Source organism: Mirounga leonina, unplaced genomic scaffold (genome assembly GCF_011800145.1).
Source record: "Mirounga leonina isolate KUSES-001 unplaced genomic scaffold, KU_Mleo_1.0 Mir_53, whole genome shotgun sequence".
In the NCBI taxonomy this organism is placed as follows: Eukaryota; Metazoa; Chordata; class Mammalia; order Carnivora; family Phocidae; genus Mirounga; species Mirounga leonina.
In genome coordinates this window covers 31,099,996-31,122,201 of record NW_023270807.1, presented here as the reverse complement: position 1 = coordinate 31,122,201, position 22,206 = coordinate 31,099,996, and the positions used below count along the sequence as shown (strand labels likewise).

At 38.4% G+C, this 22,206-nt stretch overlaps 1 protein-coding gene across 1 annotated transcript in view; it reads right to left on the bottom strand.

Moving 5' to 3' along the window:
• Positions 1 to 22,206, bottom strand: part of COL19A1 (collagen type XIX alpha 1 chain) — a 321,624-nt gene that overhangs the window by 47,467 nt on the left and 251,951 nt on the right. The window contains exons 20-34 of the mRNA XM_034990815.1: positions 18,578 to 18,613; positions 17,550 to 17,585; positions 17,403 to 17,456; positions 16,679 to 16,732; positions 14,977 to 15,030; positions 14,198 to 14,287; positions 13,193 to 13,237; positions 13,018 to 13,095; positions 11,407 to 11,442; positions 11,247 to 11,300; positions 11,097 to 11,150; positions 9,693 to 9,734; positions 5,238 to 5,342; positions 5,102 to 5,155; positions 4,799 to 4,852 (exon numbers count right to left, since the gene is read on the bottom strand). Coding sequence (XP_034846706.1) covers positions 4,799 to 4,852; positions 5,102 to 5,155; positions 5,238 to 5,342; positions 9,693 to 9,734; positions 11,097 to 11,150; positions 11,247 to 11,300; positions 11,407 to 11,442; positions 13,018 to 13,095; positions 13,193 to 13,237; positions 14,198 to 14,287; positions 14,977 to 15,030; positions 16,679 to 16,732; positions 17,403 to 17,456; positions 17,550 to 17,585; positions 18,578 to 18,613 — 846 coding nt within the window. The remainder of the gene's footprint in view (positions 1 to 4,798; positions 4,853 to 5,101; positions 5,156 to 5,237; positions 5,343 to 9,692; positions 9,735 to 11,096; positions 11,151 to 11,246; positions 11,301 to 11,406; positions 11,443 to 13,017; positions 13,096 to 13,192; positions 13,238 to 14,197; positions 14,288 to 14,976; positions 15,031 to 16,678; positions 16,733 to 17,402; positions 17,457 to 17,549; positions 17,586 to 18,577; positions 18,614 to 22,206) is intronic.

Here is a 22,206-nt window from a genome sequence, read left to right as displayed (position 1 = left end):
TAATATTTAGTTTAGCTGAACAGTTCATTATAAGAAGAAATTTGGCTCATCAGCGAATTTAAATTTAGAACCCTTTAATGGCTTAAGCATAAAAGTGAATGAATACCCCTTCCCCCTTCTTCTTGGATTTGTAGAATAATGCTAATTATACTGGATAAGGTTTAAGATACTGATATATTCATATATTCAAGGAAGAATTGGCAAGATTAACCGGTGCCTTGTGTAATTAATTTTGTTCTTTTACCAAGTGTGTCAACAGAATATTAGTTAAATAAGTTATATAAAACAATACAAAATATTTTGCAACTATTAAAATCATGTTTCAGCAAACTATTGGCTAACATACAAAAATGACAGTTATAAAATGTTACAGAGAGTAATGTTTAAATTATTAAAAATTTTCAATGCACTTCATAAAAGATGAGAATGATAGAGGTTCAAAGTACCTCATCTGGAAACTTTGGTGTCAGATGTGTTTCAGAATTCTGAATTTTCTGATTTTTTTAATAAAAATAACACAGTGCTCACACTAGATATTACATAACACTCCCAGTGGCGTTGGGGCAGCACCCTCTAATAAATATACAAATATTTCTGTAGCAAAACATGATATTCTTATCAAGTGGGTTAAATAGACCGACTCCATATGATTTCAGGTCAGATTCTGCTGCCAAAAGGATTTCCCGCAAATTCAGGAAAAATTTCCAGGGTTTTCAGAGGCTTCTGAGCTTTGGAATTATAGATGATGGGTGTGGATCATAATATTACTATTACCAACAGTCCTCCCTTAGCAGTACAAATAGGGATAACTGGGCGCCTGGGTGGCTCAGTTGGTTAAGCGACTGCCTTCGGCTCAGGTCATGATCCTGGAGTCCCTGGATCGAGTCCCGCATCGGGCTCCCTGCTTGGCGGGGAGTCTGCTTCTCCCTCTGACCCTCCTCCCTCTCATGCTCTCTGTCTCAAATAAATAAATAAAAATCTTAAAAAAAAAATAGGGATAACTTTTACCTTTTTAGTGCTTTTGTGTATTTCCCAAATTTTCTTTAATAAACTCAGATGATTTCTATAATTAGAAATATATACTTTTAAATACTCTTTTGTTATTTCAGATAACCACATGAGGTGTCAAGGTCTAGATTGAATGATTCCACTCTTTCAGGTTTTAATTTTCTTTATTGAGTAATGTTTCGTATTACCAAACCATTAATTGTTACAACAAAGTTCCTTTGCCTTTTACTGTGATTAAATATGCATTTTTAGACACATTATAAATATTAGGTGGAGTGACCATGGTAAAAATACTACATACTTATTTATGAGAATTCTATAGAACCGAGGTTCTCTCGGATCAAGGTTCTTTGCATCAATGTGATCAAGGACCAAGCTCTGCCAGACCTGTCCATCTAATGCTAAATGGGATCATATGTTACTTCAGGTTTTTTCATGTGACATGATGTGAAGAAACACTGAAAAGAATCTCCTCGAACATGATGAAATTCCTCATGAAATAAGAGTTTTGGGTAAAATCTTATGTATGCTTGTGTTGAAGAATGTGGACATGTTCTTTCTTCAAGATGATATCATCCTCGCTGGCAATGCTGTGTGTGTGTGTGTGTGTGTGTGCGTGCATGTGCATGTTGAATTGTCTCTTTTCACTTCCCCACCCTTAACTTTCTTATGGGTTGATAAATAGAAAGGAAACAAATTTCCTTTGGAAATGGCACTTCTAAATGTCTGGAGATTATAAATGTCATACCACAAATTGTTTTATCTCAAAATACCCACATTTCCATAAAATTCTCTCTCTATGTACATGTATAAGATATGGGTGTACATATGTATTCTTTTTCTTTCTTTTTTTTCTACTTTTAGTCTCATTCCTGAATCAGTCTAGAGATGTTGAGTGAGTCTTTAGGTAGTTTAATTTATAAGCTTGGGACTCATTAACCTTTGATGACCACATTAAACTTTAAAATAAACCTTAGTCCATAAATAAAAAAAAATCATTCTCAGCAGTCTTTCTCTGAACAAGCTGAAATTTTGTAGTAAGGGTAAAAGTTACTATGGATGCATAAAGGGCAAGGAGATAATTTTAGAAGACAAGATGGTCATTAAAGAAGACAAATACATATTAAAGAGTAGGACAGTCAATTTAGCATATAGTGCCAAACTAAAATACAAAATAGAATTTATTGCATAGATATTCAAGGATCATTAGAGCTAAGTTCTTTCTCTGAACTGATATTTTGATTTTGCAAGTCCTAGCTCAGTTGCTACCAAGAATATTTATTTTTCCATTGCTATAATTTATGGTTGACAATATTTTTCATGGCTTATTTATCAATTATTATCCTGAAATATTGTAGGAAAATCTGCATTCCAAGCAAGACTTCATTCTATGAGAGGTGAGCGTGTTCTATTAGTGTCTTATAAGTTGCTACTTTGATTTGTGAAACACCTGCAAAAAATATAGAGGATAATTTCATTTTTCTCGGAGCAATGAACAAATAGGCAGCTCCTCTAAGTTCCCAAACAGACTAAAATGAAGACATAATAATTAGAAGTCCTCAAAGAGATGAGGTGTCCCTCTGTATCTTTTCCACTAAGAGTAGAACAGATATTTGAGATTTTGTATGACTAGATATTATATGCATATTAATATAGGGTAGTTTACTGGCCATTTGGAAATGCACACGTCCTCGGTCAAAGTTTCATTCACCTAAACAAATCAATAAATTATAATTTCACATAGTATCTGAGTCCAAATAGATACTATTCATTGAGTCTATCCAAGTAGATGATATTCATTATTCCCTATCTGTTTGAGAGGAAAAGCCTGCATCACCCTATCCTTTCCAAAAGGCCCAACTGATTTAGTGTGGTATTTCAGGCTTATTCATATTATTCATGTGATGTGAAGAAACAAATGAAAAGAATCTCCTTCTGAAATTGCTACATATAATAATTAATATAATAATAATTCCCCATATAATAAGATTCTTGTGCAAAATTTTGTGTCTTCTCCATTAAAGAATCCAAAAGGTATACAGTAGTTTGCCTTTCCATGGTTTCAGTTACCTGTGGTCAGTTGCTGTTTGGAAACACATGAACCTCCTTCTGACTTATTTCCAGAAGGTCAGTAGCAGCCTAACACCATGTCAAAATGCCTACATCACTCACCTTACTTCACCACATCATATAGGCATTTTATCATTTCACATCATCACAAGAAGAAGGATGACTACAGTACAAAAAGATATTAGAGAGGGAGGGAAAGACCATATTCACATAACTTTTATTATAGTATGTTGTTATATTTATTCTGATTTACTATTAGTTATTATTGTTAATCTCTTACTGTGACTAATTTATAAGTTAAACTTTATCATATGTATGTATAGGAAAAAAAACAGCATGTGTAGGTTTTGGTACTCTCTGCAGTTTTTGAGCATTATTGGGGGGGTCGTAAAACATATTCCCCACAGGTAACGGGGGTCTACTATACTTAAGAAAGAACATACTAAAACAGTGGAGTAATATAATAACAATGCATTTCAGTTTACCAAGAGAGCAAAGTATCCTGTAGACTCAGTCAAAATTAACTTCTAATAAATTTAACTTAGAGTCACTTATAAAAAACCTGAATTCCAATTATTTCCTGATCTTTTTGTTATTACCTTCTCAATTGCCTCTAAAGCCCACTCCTAGAATCCAGGCAGTTAAAAGCTGTTAGACTATTAAAATCAGATATAGGTTTTGTACATTAGTGAAATTTCCTGTGGAGCATGAAGAAGCAAAAGCTCAATAATTCTTATTTTGAAAACAAAATGCCTTTACTGCTTTATTTATGGATGAAAATAAATGTTGTATTTCTTTGTTCTTTAATTTTTAATTTGGACAAAAGGCAAGCTAATTCTCACAGTTTTCTAGAATAGAATCAATATTAAAAACAATAACACATGGTGATAATTTGTAACATGGAATATAACTCTGACTCAAAAAATGGATCTACTTTATACTGTTATGATTTTCAGTACTAACATCAAGGTTAATATATGCCAGATGGCTTACTTACTTTCATTAAGAATTATTAGCATCAAAACTGTTTAAACTAACAACAATTCATCATCCTAATTGGTTTTTCTAAGAGTTAAGGTAAATTATGCAGGAAAAGAATGATATCCTGAGCATCACCATGGCTTAGAGTCAGAAAATTATACCATCGTCTCAAAAGTACATTTGACTTTGAGCCTTAGTCTGGGGGTGAGTAGCTGATCTACACTAGTTGAATTAGATCCTTATGATAGGTTTTTTTTTTTTTTTTTCTCCCAAGAGTATGAAAGTTGAGCAGAGACACAGACAAACCAAGGTCACTGAAGTTGAATCATGTTACAGCAGCATCCCAGGGAAGTTCTGCTGCATTTTGGAGCTGTACCTTGTCCTTAGGCTGGTTGTTCAACTATTCCTTCAATTCCACTAGCTACCTCAGGATTCTTTTCAGTAAATCCTTGCTTTTTTCTTGAGAGAGCTGGAACTGCTATCTGCTACATAAAAACAAAAACATAGTAACTGAGGGTCAACTCTGTGCTTTATTTTCCTTCTCGCAAAAACTGAACCACTGCTAATAAACATAAATGTATTATTATTTAAATTGTGTTGACATTTGAAACAACCTACCTAAATCTTTGTTTTTATTTGATTTAGCATTAAACATGAGCTACAGACAAGTTGAAGTCCTTCCTCTGAGTTCTGCAAAGAGAGTCAATAGCAGGACTATACTATCAGAGAAAAGTCTTACCTCATCACCTTTCTCACCAGGTATCCCAGGGTAGCCCCTCTCTCCTTTGTTTCCCTAAAAAGACAAGAAATTCAGCTAGTATACTGAATCGTTTTGTCATCTTTTAGAACAACAAAAACATCTCTTCTTAGTATGCTTGGGACGTAATTTGGACAGAGTCAGAGCACAAAAAAAATGACATTTGCAAATGGCTTTTACACTTTTCCAACATATTTCTTTTAAAAAGTAGTGTGTTTTAAAATTGGTTTGTTTTTTCACACTGAACTGGAAGTAGCACAGAGAGTGGAGGAGAAACTGCCCTACCTTTGGTCCCTCCCTGCCTGGGATTCCTGGAGGACCCCGTGGGCCTGGATCACCCTAGAGGACAGAGCAGTAAAGAAGTGAGAGAAGGCACTAGGTGGAAGCTACAGGGCCATCAACATCCAGCCGGCCTCCTCACCTTCTGGGCTATAGAATCATACTTTCCAGGCTCACCAGCACCAGCTTCTTCTCCTTTGTTGCTTTTCAGCCCGGGGACACTGGCATGGCAGTTGCCACAGAAGTTCTAATGAGCAAAGAGATAAGGTTACTGAGCGATTCATCGAAGCAATCTATAAAAGTGAGGTCTGATCAGATTTGAACCTTTGTCAGAGACCAATGATACAGCAATTGATATATCACTACTTTCAGAGACTTAATTCATCCGATTTGAAAAGACTATTTTTTGTGAGGTAAAAACTATGTATGAAGCTAGACAGCTGTATCTGTTTATGATATTGGTGACCTATTTTTTTTTTTTTAAAGCATGTCGGGGCACCTGGATGCCTCAGTTTGTTGAGCATCTGGCTCCTGATTTTGGCTCAGGTCATGACTTCAGGGTCCTGGGATTGAGCCCCACATAGGGCTCCCAGCTCAGTGGGGAGTCTGCTTGTCTCCATCTCCCTCTCCCTACCCCCTGCTCCTGTATGTGCTCTCTTTCTCTCTCTCTCTCTCAAATAAATAAATAAAGGGGTGCCTGGGTGGCTTAGTCATTAGGCATCTGCCTTCAGCTCAGGTCATGGTCCCAGGGTCCTGGGATCGGGCCCCGAATCGGGCTCCCTTCTTGGCGGGAAGCCTGCTTCTCCCTCCCCCACTCCCCCTGCTTGTGTTCCCTCTCTTGCTGTGTCTCTGTCAAATAAATAAATAAAATCTTTAAATAAATAAATTTTTAAATAAAAAGCATGTCTACGATGATATGTAAGTGGGAAATTCCAAATATGTAAGGAAAAGACACATAAGTCAATAACACAGACTGTTTGAATTGTTAGCAGCATGTTTAAAAAGGGAGGTAGTAATAAAGTTCAAAATAACCAACAAGATTACAGACCTCATACAACTGATAGTATAAATCATTAAAAAGGAGAGAAAGAAAGAAAGAAAGAAAGAAAGAAAGAAAGAAAGAAAGAAAGAAAGAAAGAAAGAAAGAGAAAGAAAGAAAGAAAAAGCTGTGAAGAAAGGATTTCTCCTTTTGAGAACAAAATTAGTTGGCAGACGCTACACACAATTTACCAACATTGTCAGTGGAAGCACTCATGTGAGAAATAATTACTTGAGTGACTTGGACTTGACTCTGTGTCAAATCCAAGCGCAGATAAGGAAATCTAAGTGGAATTACCTTGCCATTGCCTTCTCTGTAACCTTTAGCTGATCTGGAAAGGCTTGAATTTAAGTGTCTGAGCTCACAAGATAAACTTCTCAGCACATTGCTAAAGAACAAGTGCTTGTGAAAAGCCCTAAAAAGGCTTATTTTTAAATTGTTAGAGTAAGAATATGATCAGGAAAGGCACAGAATAGGGACCACTGGGTGGAGGAGATGGTTTAATTTTAACAGTTGACAGAAGGTAGGACAATACCAGCCTCTCTTCTTCCATTCTTTTCACCAAAGGGAAGAATCTTGAAATGTAAAAAAGGGAACTGAAGCTTGCCATTAATGAGAAGTTGCCAAGAAAGCTCATGGCTATTCAAGCTCAATATTTTTGCTCAGTGAATATCAGAATAAGTCTGATTTCCAAAAACACGCTCCTTGGAAGACTAATTCCATATACTGTTGAAAAGGTTCTGAGGCAATTTCTCTAAAAAATGCTGGATTAAAGAGCTCTCTCTTCATGGTGGTCCATTCCTAGAGCTGGTATATATAAAAGGGAGCCAGATTGTGCAACATTTCCCAGAACCAATTTTGCCATCAGGATCTTTTCACAGAGCTGATGTATTGGTAGAGGAAATAATAATAATAAAAAATATATATATAATTGTAGATCCACTACTTATACTATCTGAAAAACTATGAAGAAAGAGAGAGATGCCAGAGGACTTATGAGAACCAAGAAGTTTTCTGTATTTCAAAAGGCATGAAGAAGATGAATTATTGTATCTGTAGACAAATAAATGTGGCATATATCAATATGGAGCAAAACCCTGGCATATCAACACTCAGCAGTATTTTAGGATGGATTATTCAATTGATTGTTTTAATAAAACATAGAAGAATGGTAATCATTATGAGTCAATAAAATTTTCTGGGAGTCATTTTAAACGGGCCCCATTTTCTTTAGGTTAGGGTTGCCAGAATGGTAAATCAAGGGAAATGATTTCACTGAGGGTCTTGAAAAAAGTCTTTAGATTTTTCTTACAGAGAGAATAAAGATGCATCAATTATTAGCCAATGTACAATCTCATTCAAAGAGGGACGGATGCACAGATTAACCTACCTGAAGTCTTTGAAGGGCCATTGGGTCTGGAATTATGTCAGTTCTTTACTACATTTTAATCAAAGATACTTTTGAAAACAGAAGGCAGATGACAAAGTTTTCTAAAGACTCTAGACAAGAGAGGGAGACTTAATGCATTGGGTAATACGATCAGAATTTAAAATTACATTGGATTGACCTAACAGATCCAAACTCCAATCTAAGTCCCTGTATTTGGACTCCACTTTGGGGAACTCCATACTTTCCCCTTCTCTGGAATGCAGTTTGATGGGACTCTCAGTTGAGGTGTCCTGCCTCTCACCCATCAGCTCGTGGGACTCAGAACCTCAGTGAGGTAATGTCAGGGCTGGACCGTGGCAGAGCACACTCATTAAGGGGATGCTGTCCTGGTGAACCCATCAATTATGTCCACATCTGAGGCCTTTGGAGTCCTGGTTCTCGTCAGAGCCTATTCAGTCTTTTTGTCTATTCTGTGAGCCGCCCTATATTCTATCAGGATATTCATTTCTGCCGAAGGGTGCAAGTTTTGATCCTAACTCTTCTGGAATGATTAGGTTTAACTCTTAAGAGGCCTATGATTTCCAGCATTAACTGCCCTTGTGAAGAACCGAAGACGACGCGTGAGGACCTGTGTTCCTGGGTTAATGTTGTGCTTTCTAGCTGTGTGACTCTGAGGAAGTTACTTAGCTGCTCAGAACGTCAGTTTCTAATGTATAAAATGGGGATACTCCCACAGTCTACATTTACAGAATTTCTGTGAAGATTAAGTGAGATGCTGTAAGTAAAGCAGTGTACTGCCTGCCATGTAACTGTAACTCAACGAATATAAGGTCTTCCTAAAATCCCCATAAACACTCTTTTTTGACTTATAAGAAAATGTTGACTTTTGAAGGTCTGAAGGTCTTAAAAACCTCCTGTAATTTATTTTTATATTGATACTCATATTTATATTGATATTTATATATATTCTCAAATTTTTTTTTAAGATTTTATTTATTTGCGAGAGAGAGAATGAGAGACAGAGAACATGAGAGGGAGGAGGGTCAGAGGGAGAAGCAGACTCCCTGCCGAGCAGGGAGCCTGACGTGGGACTCGATCCCGTGACTCCGGGATCATGACCTGAGCCGAAGGCAGTCGCTTAACCAACTGAGCCACCCAGGCACCCAATATTCTCAAATTTTTAATCATCTAGCAAATACTTATACCAGAATTCTTGAGTCTTTGAATTTAAATCAACAAATATTCCTGCCTGCCTACTATTATGTAAGTCATTGTACAAACCACTGGGCTAAATGCTAGGAATATAAAATAAATCGCATGTATACACATATAGCCTAAGTTTGTGTGTGCGTGCGTGTGCACCTGTATGCTCATATACACTGTCCATTCATATATAGATAGATAGGACACAGAAGGTTTGAGTATAATGTGAAGGGAGCGATTTTCATCTGGGTTCACGCGATCTTAGCGTGCCATGAAAAAATATTACAAATACATAACCTTACAGGTATCCATTATCATTCTCCCCATCTGTATGACAAATAAAACACAGGGTAGTATTAGAGGCAAAAATGGTAGCAAGATTTATTCCTTATGAGATGAATAATAGGTAGAGATAGCTTTTATTTAACAGAGTAACAGGTGTTAGGGCAATTGTTGGCTTTGGAATTCTATAACTTACTCTGTAAAATCCCATGACATCAAAGTTCAGCCCTGCAAGCTAGCTGTTTATTGAGCAGCACCGGTTTTCATCCTGGGACTGGTGAGGGTAGGTCCAAGTAAGAAGGATTAGGTTTCATAGTAGTGAGCCAGGGCGGCCAAACACCCATGAGGTGAAAGCCATCCCTCCAGAGAAGAGAATGGTCTACTCAAGGGTGTTGATGGCACTGCTCCTTCCCATGTAGCTCATCTCAGAACTACCACTTTCACCCACCACCCCTCACACCCAAACTGACAGGGAGGTAAAGAAGAGGAGAGTGGAGGGATTAGTACAAGTGGCCCAAGATACATAAAAATATGTGTTCCTTTTTCTATCTTAAAGATGTTCTGCCTTTTAAAAAATTGAATTTTAGCCCAGGCTAAGCAATTAATTCAATTTCTGATAAAGACTTCCTTTCTCCTTTTTCCTAAAAATTAACATGTAAATTTCTTACATAGCAACAGAGTACCTTAAGCAAGACACCGATGTCTCCCAAGAGAGGAAGTGCAATCTGCATTGAAGGAGAAAAAACCTGAATACATGTATTTATGCACATACATGCACATAATACAATACAAACATACGATATATTGTACATGTTTTTCCTCAAAGCGTCATGCCAATTAAGATTTGTCATGGGGCTTCTAAGAGCCTCACTGTCAGAATGGCTGGCTTTATATTTCAGATCACAAAATAGGCATATGACACTGACAGGATTCATAACTTTGAGAAGTATTCACTATTCCTCTGCGATGAACATGTAAAGACACCCATATTGTGGTTTGGAGTCCTGCATCTCTATTTTATATTTTCATGACATGGCAACTTTTATGCCAACCTTCGTATATTCTTGGCTTTAAATAATACATAAAGGTAAATCATTTATTAAAAGGAAGTCACCACTCTGCCAAACAAATTATCAGGCTGTTGAGAAATAAGAAAAGTCTAGAACAAGTTTGTCTGAAAGTTCTTTCTCACTGGAGTTCAAAAGAGCCAACAGGTGGCTTCCGTGATTTGCAAGAGAGACACTGAAGGAACTCAGGCAGCGTTTGGGCCTCGTGTCTTAAATTGTCCTTTTGGAGAGACGCTGCAAACCCAAGTAACACTTTATAAGAATCCTAGATGATACACACACATGATTCACTCGGCAGTGGAGTTAAAGTAAGGCCAAAATATGCCTCTGCACGTAGCTTATAAAAGGCACATAAGGCCCAACCAGTGTGGGAGGGAGAAGGATTTGTGAGACTTAGAACCGAGAGGCCAGATTTGGATTTTATCATACAAAACTCTTAATACAATGTCATGTACCATATGGCCGCTCAAATTGTAACTGCCGATTCTGAGGCTATTTAAAGGGATTTCTCTGTCGCTCAAAGCCAGGTTCATCCTGAAATAAAACTTTGGAACACACATTTAGCGCCTAAACCCATTTTTTAAGCGCCTACTCAAGCCGGTTTTTATAATTTAATCATCTCAGCGTCTTAAAGCCACAGAATCAATGGCTATGTACCATATTGTAGGTAACTTACCTGCAAACTTTCATTTAGAAAAATAAAATTCATTTAGTCGGTAGCATTAGAAAGAACAAAAGTTGTGGCTATATATTTTAACTCAATTTTCTATGGGGTTGAGACATTATGTGCCAAGGCTCAGCCTGGGGCAAAATTGTATAGCTGAATTAGACCCTTAGGAAATAAGTATTCATCACACACACACACAAAATGCCAATGCAGCTTGAATTTTTTTCCCCAAATCACCAAGCAGTCACTGAGCATTCTAATTAGTTTGGACAGTAAAGGTTGCTTGGTAGGCTGTTCGGCTGCTGGGTGCATTAAAGATACCTACGTCAGGTGGGCATAGTCTGTTGACTTACCGGGTCACCTGGGGGGCCTGGCAGACCTGGCTTTCCATCCCTCCCTGGAGCTCCCTGAAAACAGAATCATCGTGTTCAAAGCTTTGCATGGTAGCACAGGAGTAGATTCAAATAGGCTGGTGGGGAAGAGGAGGTAAAGATGGTCCTTACATCATTCCCTGGGGTCCCTGGAGTCCCTGGCAATCCAGGGAGACCTCGAGGACCCTGGAAAGCAGGGGGAATAGGTATTTATGAGGACAGTTTTTCAGTAATTTCCTCCAAGTAAGCAAGCTGGATTTGTTGTGCCAAATAACTTGGTTACGTAGCTTACCTGAATACCCGGCTCTCCAGCGGGTCCTTGGGAGCCCTGAGCAGAATGAGATCCAATTATCAGAATTCTTCCAGGAATGTCCATAAATTATCCACGGGGATAAAGAGCTATGTATTGTAGTTTACTTAGTGGAACAACAGGGCTTGCCACCTTGCACCCCCTGAAAACTCCCTGTGAAGTTGGCTAAGACTTCTGGATGGCAGGTAAATACTTAAGCAGATGCCTTTTGCGGGAGCCGTCGGAAGGATTTTGCTCAGATGCCCTAGGCGATCTCTCTTGGTACCATCATCTGTCCCTGTACCTTCACGACCACACGGTGCACCCACATTCTATCTGTTCAGAAACTGGCTGCTGATAGGCTGACTGGCTCAGGACTCGCTTTCTTTTCTGCTTTCTACTTCAAGTCATTTCTCCGTTTGAAGAAATCGCCAGAACCAGTGTTCAGGGACAGGAGTAGGCAGTAAAGCATCCATCGCCATACTTTTCTACGTTAGTAAATTGGAATTTGGGGGAAGCCACATGAGGCTGGGCAGTGATCAGTGAACCTAATGACGAGAGCTCCCTCCCTACTACATAAGCACAGATCATGGAAGGAGGAGTTGACAACCTAGGTAAGTAAATAGCGGGGTTCTCAGCAGCTGACTTCAGTAGCTGCTCACCCACATTTCCTTTCTTGTTTTTAAAAATAAATATTCATATCACTGTTACTGTCAAAGCTACTTTTTGTACCCTTTCTATTTATACTGTGTCCTTAGTTATTAATATATTTTTTTAATTTTTTGCTTCAGCCTCCTTCAGTCCTTTAATAATTTCCCGATCTGTTTTGTTACTGTGTTTAATCTCCCATCACCAGTGGTCTTTTATATTCTTGCCCCGGAGAATCAATCACACACAACGTAACCATTCACTATGCCTTCTTTTAGCTCTCATGATAATTTCATTACAAGGCCAATTTCCCAAATTAATGCCATTAGAATTAGGGTTTATTTCCACTTTTCTTGTTCCAGAATCTTTTAGATTTTTTTCATAGTAAATAAAGAGTTCTTATTACTACTTAGTCAACAAGTATGCGTACAGAGGTCATTATCATCAGGCACTGTCCTTGTAGCTAAAACACATTAAAAAACTGCCCATTCTCTGTCTTCCCTATTATAAACGACTTCTATTCTCTCTTCCTGAATATATTAATTAAGAGATTTTTGACATCATCTCATTTATACATGCTCCATTCACTTTAAATATTAACTTTTAATTTTATTCTCACTAAAAACAAACAGTAATATATAAATCCTAATCTTAGGCACTTGTATCATCTTACAAACATGCATTTGTACTTTTTAATATGTAGAATGGAGGAACAAAGGGTTAAATAACTGCTTCTAATCCCAAATCAGTGTACAGGAGACCAGCATCTGTAAGTCAGTAAACAGCACCATCCCTGTGCTCAGCTATGTAACCTCAATGCTCATCAATTCTCTCCCTCTGACTAGTGTTTATTTATATTTCCTCCTCTGACCATTTCATTCCTTTCTCCTGATTCAAGTTTGTCACTGGATTTTATTTGATTATTGGAACTGACCAGGTTCAAAAGCTTGATGGAATTTCACTTACTGTTCGGCCAGGAACTCCCACCCCCGGTGGGCCTCTGTCACCTGGGGAACCGTGGATGCCTGGCAGTCCTCGCTCGCCCTGTGCAACCAGAGGCTTCCGTTAGTGTGAGGCTCATGAAATTCCAGGCTGTATTTTCTTATTAATTCTTTAGAAATTATCTATGATATTTTCATACCTTTGGCCCACGAGGACCAGGTGCTCCAGGATTTCCATCTAATCCCTAAAAGAAAAAAATCGAGGTAAATACATTTCTTTTTCTAAAAAGGTTAAAAGCATCTTAGAAATTATAGCTCAAAAATGGTTCATGGTGCTTCATCCTTCTTGAATAAACCCTTTTCTGTAAAAAAAAAATAAGAAACAGGGAATACATATTTTGCTAGGTTATAGATTTTGTATAGTTACTTTAAAATACAAGGTGTTTTCATTTTTAGGGGAGGTGGGTGCGGGATGGATGAAATAGGTGAAGGGGATTAAGAGTACACTTATCTTGATGAGCACTGAGTGATATATGGAATTGTTGAATCACTATATTATACACTTGAAATTAATATAACACTGTACTGGAATTAAAATAAAAAACTTAATAATAAAAAAGATGTTTTTGTCTTTAAAATGAGGCATCTGATACTGAGAACTATTTATTATCAACACTTAATATAAAAAGTCAAAGAGGATGAGAAAAAAAAAAGTATGTGAAATAGGCATATTGGTTATTTAGATTTTCCAGCTATTCAATTTTTCTATGTCCTGGAAATTGCCCAGCCACAAGGACATTTTCTGCAAATGACCATGAATGGCCATCCCTGCAGAGCCCCTGGAAGGAAAATTTCAGACAGTTCTTCTGTTTTAACATAGCGTCCTAGGAAGGCTTACGATTTAAACTAGTGTATCTTACTAGCTCCTTGGATCCCTAAAGAATTCATGCAGAAGATTCATAGGGGGGCCTATTTACATACAAAACTGTATGTAAAATAGGTATGTGCATTTTATTTTCAGAAAAGAGCCCTTCACCTGCATCAAATTTCCAAAGAGGTTAGAGCTCTGACCTAAAGAACGAGATGAATATTTCTTTTTCTGCAGATCTCAATTGATTCCTATACTTGTGATCTGAAACTGGGAACACACAAGTGGTAATTAATGAACTTTCAAGGGAGATATTAGGAAAAGGGCTGGTACTTACCGGTTCCCCTGGCAGGCTTTTCCCTGGAGGACCAGCCTCACCTTTTGGACCAGGAAGCCCAGGAGGGCCTACAGTCCCACCTGGAGATCCCTGAGGAAGACAAGGAAAGATTCTTACATCATTGCTCAGGTTTGTGGTGGGAGTTGTGGAGGCAGTTTCCATTGCTTTGAGTTGTCATCATAACCAAACTTCATTTTCTCGTTCATTCACTTGTTCAACAATATGTACAGAGGGCCTGATTTATGCCAAGCACTGTTCCAGTTATCTTAAATGCATTTACATTTTGTGGTGAGTTATGTGACAATAAGTTTAGCAGTATCATGCCATATGCATGTACATGGATATGTGCATAAAAGGGCATCTATTCAGAAGTTCTTTCAATGATCTTTATGTTTTCTTTAAGTTATTTCTAAGTGAAGGTTCAACATTAATATACTATTTCCATGTAGACAACAGGAAAAAGGTCCTAAAAGATGGAGACTTCCTAGAGCTACTCCAGAGTCGGCTGCTGAGCTTGAAACAGAGTTTCTGATTCCTGAGGTCTTCATCTTTAAGTCAGTTCATTTTGTTACATTGTGTTTCTGTGTCAGAATGAGGGCTGTCCCAATGCAGAACTCCAGGGGGCACAATTCATGCCATCGTTTCTGTGGCTGTCTATCCCCTGCACAGTCCTGGCAGCTTTGTCCTATCCCTTCACTCCCCCAAAGCCCTTATGATCCTCTGTCTCTTCCTCCTACTGAATTACTTAATTTACAAAATGGATAAAATGGAAGCTCTACCTTTTCTCCTTTAATGCCTTGTTTTCCCGGGATACCATGTTCTCCTGGCAATCCCTAGAAAATTCAGAATTAATGGGAAAGAAAAATTAGAGTATCTCTTATTATAAGAACATTTCTACCTGTGAGTCTTTGTCAGGCGAACAGAATTGTAACACACAAAGTATGAAGGGATGGGCTGATTTTGGCCTGTTAGAGAGGAAAATGCATTAGTGAAAATATGTGGCTTGTTGTTTCAAGTGAAGTGACCTCAATGTAATGGAAAATAAACCAAATAAGGGAGAATTGAACCAAATGCCCCATCCATGTTATCTTTTTAAAAGATTTTATTTACTTATTCATGAGAGACAGAGAGAGAGAGAGAGAGGCAGAGGGAGAAGCAGGCTCCCAAGGAGCAGGGAGCCCGATGTGGGACTCGATCCCAGGACCCTGGGATCATGACCTGAGCCGAAGGCAGACGCTTAACCATCTGAGCCACCTAGGCTCCCCCATCCATGTTATTGGATGGAAAGTGGAAGGATGGTGGTTGGTAGCATCATATCATGATATAGAAGGATGATGGGCTAAATAGGAAAACATACTTTTACTGTGTTTGGCAACAGTTGCTCTTTCCCTTTTGATTTTATTCTCTTTCTCAGCTCCAGCCACTATCATTTAATCTCACTTCTTGGGTAACTTATGTCTCCACCTGTGCCACCAGAATTTTCTCCCTTTCCATAAGATCTCTCCACTAGGTACACTCACCTGGCTCATTAGATGGCTTTGGGGGGAGCAAAAAAAGCTTTGCTCACAACCTGAGTGTTCAAAGTACGAAGCAGAACAAGTGCTCTGAAAAAGAGACCTGTGGAGGCTCAGTCAGGAAGCTTGGAGGATACAGCAGGAGGTCATGGGGCTGTTCTCAAGATGATGAGAAAAGGAGAGATTCTAATAGTTGCATAGAAAGTGCTGGAATTGTGGCCAGATAGGGATCAGTTTCCAAGAAGTTATGGCCAGACATTTCTCTTATTTTGCTCAAGTGAGGATGATGGTGAGTCTTAACTTCCAAATTGTGGAAGGCCAGGCTAGGGCAGTTGTTGAAGGAACAAAAGACTTAGCTGGGGGAATGGATAGAAAAGTGCATTTAAAGGACATGAGAGAGAGAGCGAAAGAGAGAGACAGACCGAGACAGAAAGAATAATGGGACCACTAGAATTAGGTTATGCAACCTGAGGACTCTTCTCCAATGGCATTAGAGAAATATTTTCAGCCAAAAGACTTGCTTTTTTTTTTTTTTTTGAGACTCTTGCAAGAAAACAACAATAGAAACTTAAGAAGTGTCTTTTTTGGATGGAGAATTAAACCAAAGCCATGCATAATGAAAATGCTTGCATCCTATCTTAGTTTTCCTTATTTCTTTTGATGTTTCCAGTCTCTCTTCCTGGTGGAACACCACTGACAAGCACGTCCAAAGTGATAACTTAGTTAACTTGACTTCCAAAGACTGATTTATTAGGCTAATGATATTCCAAAGGACCTCATATGAATATAGGAAATTACTAGCCTTCCTAATAACCCCTGACATCAGGGGTGATCAGTTTTGGTAGTAGAGATGACCTATGTCTTGGGAAAATGTAGTATAACTCAGTCACATGAAAAGATGTGGACATTCTTTAAGACACTAATTTAATTTCCACATATCGAAGACACTTGTACTTGCTATACATACAATATCTCCTGGTGGTCCTCTAGGTCCCATAGAGCCTGCAGGTCCTTGTTGACCCTAAAAGAGAGGGTGAAATGTCCTTCAACTCTATTAAAAAAAAGATTGTAGCTGAATATATGTAAAACATGGTATGATTTTTACAGAGAAAGACAGGCTTTCTATCATCCTACCTTCTCTGAATAATTCTGAAATGTGCTTTGGGCTTACAAAGATAGTTTGGAGATGTTCTCATTTAAATGGGTCTTTTCCCACCAGCAAGGGAGGCCAGGATAACCTGCCTTACCCATGGGTGGGAGCGCATCACATTAGTCTTTCCCACACCTCCCCATGGCTGGTCTTTCTTGGGACATTCCTGTGGAATCCCACATGGCGAACTCAAGCAACTGCATAAATTTGGCTAAGAGATTGAATCTTGAATCCCATTCACTTTAAGTATATAGCTCAGGGTAATAGGTTTTGCTCACATTGTTTACTCTAAACCTTTTAGGGATGTTATTGTGAATATGCTCTGAAGAAGAGTTTAAAAACCCGACTGTGAACCAAAAGGCACAATTACTATGAGTGTAATAAATGCAGCCAATGGGGGGAAATCACTATGGAAACATGATAAAGTCTCTGAGAACTTTTGTGAAGAAAACGAGTGGCACATCAGAGCCATTTGTTTTACACGGAAATGGCTATAACTCCAAAATTATTTCTTCTTTTATCTCAGTTATTTCTTATATACCTTTAGTCCTGGGCTTCCTATTAAACCGGGGGGACCAGGATCTCCAGGTTCACCCTGAACACATGGGTGGGAAGGTAAGTGAAATGGTTACTTTAATCTTCACAATCTCATTGGATTGGAGATGCAATAAGAAGGTCAGGAGATTACCTTTATTCCCTGTGATCCCATTAGCCCAGGTTCTCCCTGTAAAAAAAAAATTACCATTTATGTAATGCTTAAACTCAGATGGGATGAGCGTCTCTAATACTTGAATTCATCTGCATTTCTACTAATTAACGTAATATGGGGGAATTACGGATGACATGATGAAGTCAAGGAGAGGTCATTCTAAAACATGATTTAAAATACTTATTGCTAATATGTAAACAATAACTCATTTTCTTTCTTCATTTATTTATTTATTTAATTTAAATTAAATTCAAGTTAGTTAACGTATAGTGTAGTGTTGGTTTCAGGGTTTCTTTCTTCTTTATAACAGTTTTTTCCCCCCAGTATCACTTTGACTCTATAATCATCATAGTTCATTAGCAATCACTGCATTCTCCACTTAGCTGACATTTTTGTGACTTGCCACCAACTAATCTTATATCTCAGAGGATTAAAACCTCAGATGAAGGGGGAAAAGAAAGAGTAAAATCTAAGTTAATGTTCTGGTGATTCTACCATTGGGTATATGTACTTAATGAACAACAACAACAACAAAAAATTAAGGTTACCCAAAAGAGGACAATATTGGCTATTATGAGTTTGCTTTTCTTATTTCCATGACTTATTATTGATCCTTTTGATAAAATCATCCTGTTTGATAAATTTAACCTGCATCATTAACAGAATTTTTGAAAAAACTGTATCTTGCATTTTAATTTTGTATTTTAGATATCTTAAGTGTACATCTTTCAAAACATTCATGTCCAATCACAAATAGTAATGGTTAAAGAAATATATAATACCCAAGCCGAATGGTAAAGTGTCATCACATGGGACGAAACTTAACAAGGTTTATTAATTTCTCATTTATTAAAATAAAAGAGTCAAAATTCACAGAGGAAAAAGTAAAATGCTCAGAGAGCTTATTTTATCAAATCTATTAGACTCCAAAGTAAACATTTGAGAAATCAGAGAGATAGAAATCAATGAAGTAGAAAACCCAAGATAGTGATAAAACATCTACTTACTCTATCTCCCTTTTCACCTTTAGTAAGAGGTTCTCCCTAGGAAAATGGTTAGAAAACAGAATCAATTAGGAACACTTTGAGAAACCCTCCAAAACTGGATATGGATAAATCCTGCAGGCCAAACTCAGACCTCTGTCACAAAGCAGCCGCTAAAATGACTCAGAATGTCACACAGTCTGCTTGCGCAGTTTAAAGGAAGCATATGAGAATTAATTTAAAAACCCTTTCATATTCCCTAGTGAACAATAAGTTAATCATGCTAATACTATTTCGAGAATCCTGAGTGGAACAAATTGGAATGCTGCCAAGGCCAAAGCTTTCTCTTGCATGGTTCACAGAGATGATCTCTCTCTCTCTCTCTCTCTCTCTCTCACACACATACACACACACACACACACTTTCTCTTATTAGTTTCTCCTCTTGAAGTTACATGGACATGATTTCATTTACTCTTCACAACAATGCTGTGAGGAAGATACGGTCTCATTTCAAGCATGAGGAAAGAGATTCAGAAAGGTTCTGAGTAACTCTGAGTTATTTCCCCTAAAATAGCACTCACCCACTTTATGTCTCCTTGTTTATCTTGCCTATAAACTCTGTAAATGTAAGGATATAATTGGTCTTGACTATCACAGCATTTCTGGTGTACTCTGTTGGTACCCAGTAAAAGTCTATTAAATTAGAGAATTTCAAGTTATGCAGATATAACAATAATAGCTGATATTCATTAAATCCTTATAATATATCAAACACTGATCTAATCACTGTTCTAGTTAATTCTTATGTGTCACTGGGGTAGGTATGATTAGTATACCCATTTCTGGATGAGGAAACTGAGGCCCAGAGAAGTTAAGTGATTTCCCCAAGGTCATATAGCCAGTGAGAGGTCATTCAGGATTTAAACCTAGACAGCCTGACTTCAATCCTGGGCTTTGGTTGCTCAGTCTGATTTGATTTGTAATTTGATTTACTTATGATTTGAATTGAGTGAACTGACAATAAGGTGGAAACCATTCATTTAAAAAAATTTTTCTTTTGCACAGGAAAGTCAAGAGAAAGTGTGAGAACAATATGGTAGATAATACTCCTCTTGAAGGTCCCCTTAGGGACTGTGAGTCCCTTAAACAAATCACTAAGGGGAGATAAGTGGTTAGTAAGTGAACCCCTGTGGTTTTCACCTCGTGTCCTGTATGCTAGGGATTTTCAGGGCTCAACTCTTCTCTCCCATATTTCCCTGCTCCCTTGCTGTTTCCTGGGGCCATGTGGCTAGTTTTGGCAATGACACATGAGCAGAAGTGACATGTGTACCTTGCAGGCTGAGGCAAGGAGAAGCCCATTCCTGATTCTCCAGTCCCACTTTCCCTGCATGGTGACTGAGAAGGTTGTGTATTCCAGATGGCTTAGTTACCTGGTGGTAATCAGCCTGGTATCTGAGTGCAGTGGCTATCAGCACCCACTCCTCCGGACCCAACATGCTGGGCATGCAGCACGAGTAAGAAAAAAACCTTTCTTGCATTAAGCCACAGAAATTTCAGGGTTAATTTGTTACCTAGCACAACCTAGCCTGCTCTATTATGCCCCATATCTAGCCAATGTGATTAAATCTCTTACTGTTGGTTAACTGCTATAAGTTAGATCAGGGCTTTATTTATATTCTCGTCTTTCAGTCTTAATTAAAAAAATCCTAGTTGATTTTTAAGAGAAGAGATGATGTTATTTAGATATGAGCAATGGGCCACAATGCTTATATAACTGCTTATTTTTGCTTATGTTGCATTGCTTATATCATGCTTATTTAGAGCCACTGTGAAGCCATATGGATTAAAGTAACAGGTTAAAAAAAATAAACAACCAAACCAAACCAGGAGGCTGGCTGTCTCAAGACTTGATATTTCGTCCTCACTCCAATAACTACTATCTGGTCACCTCTCTTTCTCTGTCTGTAAACTCATCTATAACTATAAGCTCTAACATGTGACACATGTAGTCATATTCTAAATGTCCAGCAGTGAAGGTGGCGGGAAACTGCCATTCAGCATAAATGGTTCAGAATTCAGATTTGGATGAAAACCATTCCTCTTTTTGGGCCTTCTGGTTATTCGCCCAAGTCGTGTCCAGATTCTGTTCTGAATAGAAAGGTTGAGACCACAAAGAGCTAAACTACTCTGTATAGTAACGTAAAAATGCTTTTCTTTTATGTGGGGGGCAGAGAGGAAGGCAGACAAAGATGCACAGTAGGTCCCCCGTATCTGTGACTTCACTTTCCATGATTTGTTACCGATAGTCAGCTGCAGTCTGGAAGCAGATGATCCTCCTTCCAACGAATCATCAGGGCGGCTGTTGCCTAACGCTATGTCACAGTTCCTGTGTCCTTCACCTCACGTCATCCCATCATGGAGGCATTTTATCATCTCGCATCATCCCAAGAAGAAGGGTGAGTACAGGTCAAGATATTCCGAGAGAGGCCATATTCATATAATGTTTATTACAGTATATTATTATAATTTTATTATTACTGTTGATAATCTCTTACTGTGCCTAGTATATAAAATAAACTTCCTCGGGGCACCTGGGTGGCTCAGTTGGTTAAGCAACTGCCTTCGGCTCAGGTCATGATCCTGGAGTCCCGGGATCGAGTCCCGCATTGGGCTCCCTGCTCAGAAGGGAGTCTGCTTCTCTCTCTGACCCTCCCGTCTCATGCTCTCTCTCATTTTCCGTCTCTCAAATAAATAAATAAAATCTTAAATAAAATAAACTTCCTCATAGATCTGTATGCATATGAAAAAACATAGTATATACTCTTGACCCTCGAACAACACAGGTTTGAACTGCGTGGGTTCACTTATATATGGATTTTTTACAGTGCAGTAAAATGTATTTTCTCTTCCTTATGATTTTATTAATAGCATTTCTTTTTTCTAGCTTACTTTATTGTAAGAATACAGTATATAATACATATAATGTACAAAATATGTGGCAATCAACTGTTTGTTATTGGTAAGGCTTCTGGGTAACAGTAGACTATCAATAATTAGGTATTGAGGAGTCAAAAGGTATATGTAGATTTTTGACTACACTGGGGGGTTGATGCCCTAACTCCCACGTTGTTCAGGGTCATCTGTATAGGGTTTGGTACTATTGGCGGTTTCAGGCATCCACTGGAGGTCTTTGAATCTATCCCCCTTGCACAACGTGGGACTACTGTATAAGGGACATGGAATCATTAAGGGATTAAGAGGGAACTGGCAAGCAGAAAAAAGGAAGAGAAGCCTGTTTCTCCCGGGTAAGGCAGATGGGGCTAAAGATAATCTCAGGGAGGTAGGTGAGCTGCCCCCAAACACCTGCAGTGGGAGAGAAAACCAGAGCGGATTTCCTAGGAGCTGTGAAATCCTCCAAGTCCTGCTACTCAGAGCATGATCCATGAACCAACAGCATGAGCATCACCTGGGAACTAGTAAGCAGTGTGGCCTCTCAGGCCCCACCCCAGCCCTCCTGAATGAGACCCTGCGTTTCAAAAGAGCCCCCGGTAATTCAAGTGCACATTCCACCTTTGGGAAACACTGCTCTTAAACCACTGGAAGTTCCTCTTTTCTGCTCTTCCTGTGTTTCAGGTAGTAGAATTTATAAAA